The sequence below is a fragment of the Colobus angolensis genome, unplaced genomic scaffold, assembly GCF_000951035.1.
Source record: "Colobus angolensis palliatus isolate OR3802 unplaced genomic scaffold, Cang.pa_1.0 Scaffold115, whole genome shotgun sequence".
NCBI classification, from domain to species: domain Eukaryota; kingdom Metazoa; phylum Chordata; class Mammalia; order Primates; family Cercopithecidae; genus Colobus; species Colobus angolensis.
Window position 1 is genome coordinate 485,825 of NW_012112586.1, and position 1,924 is coordinate 487,748.

General features: G+C 48.8%; 1 protein-coding gene across 1 annotated transcript in view; it reads left to right on the forward strand.

Moving 5' to 3' along the window:
* The window catches only part of CHFR (checkpoint with forkhead and ring finger domains, E3 ubiquitin protein ligase), a 34,000-nt gene that overhangs the window by 9,863 nt on the left and 22,213 nt on the right, over positions 1 to 1,924 (forward strand). The window contains exons 4-5 of the mRNA XM_011961299.1: positions 426 to 485; positions 1,045 to 1,266. Of these exons, the coding sequence (XP_011816689.1) occupies positions 426 to 485; positions 1,045 to 1,266 (282 nt within the window). The remainder of the gene's footprint in view (positions 1 to 425; positions 486 to 1,044; positions 1,267 to 1,924) is intronic.

Below are 1,924 nucleotides of genomic sequence, written 5' to 3' on the forward strand. Positions count from 1 at the left end.
CCAAAGTGCTGGGATTACAGACAAGAGCCACCGCGCCCGGCCACCCCTGAAATTCCTAAAGACCACAGTGGTGAGGAAGAATGGGGCAAATATGTCTTAGGCATCTTCAGTATAAACTTAACCAGCCGCTTGCCACACAGAAGGCTCTTGTATCTGCTCCTTTGTGTAGTTTGAAATTATAAGTGAGTCATAGATTCTTCACCTTCTGCCTCCTGAGGCCATTTTTCCCCAAGGCTTATTTCTTTTGAGTTGATAAAGATGTTTTAGATTACTTCTTTTAAAAACTCTTGAACTGATGAATTTGTTATTAACTGATGAGTCAAAATAATCAACAAAAACAAATGGAGCGGAGAACAGAAGAGAAAAATGAGTTCTCAATTTGCACAGGGGCCATCACTTTTCTGATTTGATTAATTTTCTTTTAGACGTGGCATACCTCTATGAATCTTTAAATGAAAAGCAAGGCATGACACAAGAATCCTTTGGTAAGTAAGATTATAGCAAAGAAGCGGATGCATATTTGGGGCTGTAGCATTCCTTTTTTTTTTTTTTTGAGATGGAATCTCGCTCTGTCGCCAGGCTGGAGTGCAGTGGTGCGATCTCAGTTCACTGCAACCTCCGCCTTCTGGGTTCAAGTGATTCCCCTGCCTCAGCCTCCCATTTCTTTTTGAGATGAAGTTTTGCTCTTGTTGCCCAGGCTGGAGTGTAGCGGTACAATCTTGGCTCACTGCAACCTCCACCTGCCAGGTTCAAGAGATTCTCCTGCCTCAACCTCCCGAGTAGCTGGGATTACAGGTTGCACCACCACACCTGGCTAGTTATTTGTATTTTTGGTAGAGATGGGGTTTCACCATGTTGGTCAGGCTGGTCTCGAACTCCTGACCTCAGGTGATCCACCTGCCTTGGCTTCCCAAAGTGCTGGGATTACAGGCCGGAGCCACCGTGCCCGGCCTTGGGGCTGTTGCATTCTTAAGAGCGTTTTGATTCCTAGAGTGTCTCCCTGAGCCCTGGATGTGAGCTCCTTCTGCTCCTTTTGGGTTACAGAAGCTAACAAGGAAAATGTGTTCCATGGGACCAAAGATGCCTCAGGTGCAGGTGTAGGTGCAGGGCCAGGGGCCGATCCCCGGGTCCCTCCGTTGTCACCCGCCGCTCAGGTGTGCTTTGAGGAACCACAGCCATCGACGTCGACCTCAGACCTCTTCCCCACAGCCTTGGCCTCTTCCACGGAGCCTCCTCCTGCAGGGCGAGAGCATTCCTCCAGTTGCGGTGAGGTCACATCTCATGAGGTCTTGGTGCTGGTTACCTAGTTTTTGTTCACTACTCTTTGCCTGTGTTGTTACAGAGACAGATAAGCGACTGAGGACTGGTATGAGGTTCTCAGTAGTAAGATTTCTGTAGGAGTCATTATTGACTGCGTTGTTCCCTTTACTTCCCAAGAGAAGTGAAGATCAGGGACTCTGGTACCATGGTGTATTTTACAGTTTCATTGAGATTATAATTCACATACCATAAAAGTCATCCAGCTGAAGCGTACATTTCAGTGGATTTTAGTGCATCACAAGGTTGTGGGACCGTTACCACTCGTTGACACCAAAAGGAAACCGGTGCCCATCAGCAGTCACTCCGCATGTCCCCTTCGCCTCGGCCCCATCAGCAGTCACTCTGCATGTCCCCTTCCCCTTGGCCCCTGGCAGCTGTGTGTGCTTTTGGCCTCTGGATTTTTCTGTTCTAGACACTTCACAGACATGGAATCATGCGTGGTCTATTGTGACTGGGCTCTTTTTTCTGTTGCTGAGACGGAGTCTCACTCTGTCTCCTAGGCTGGAGTGCAGTGGCGCGATCTCGGCTCACTATAAGCTCCGCCTCTTGGGTTCACACCATTCTCCTGCCTCAGCCTCCCAAGTAGATGGGACTACAGGCGCCC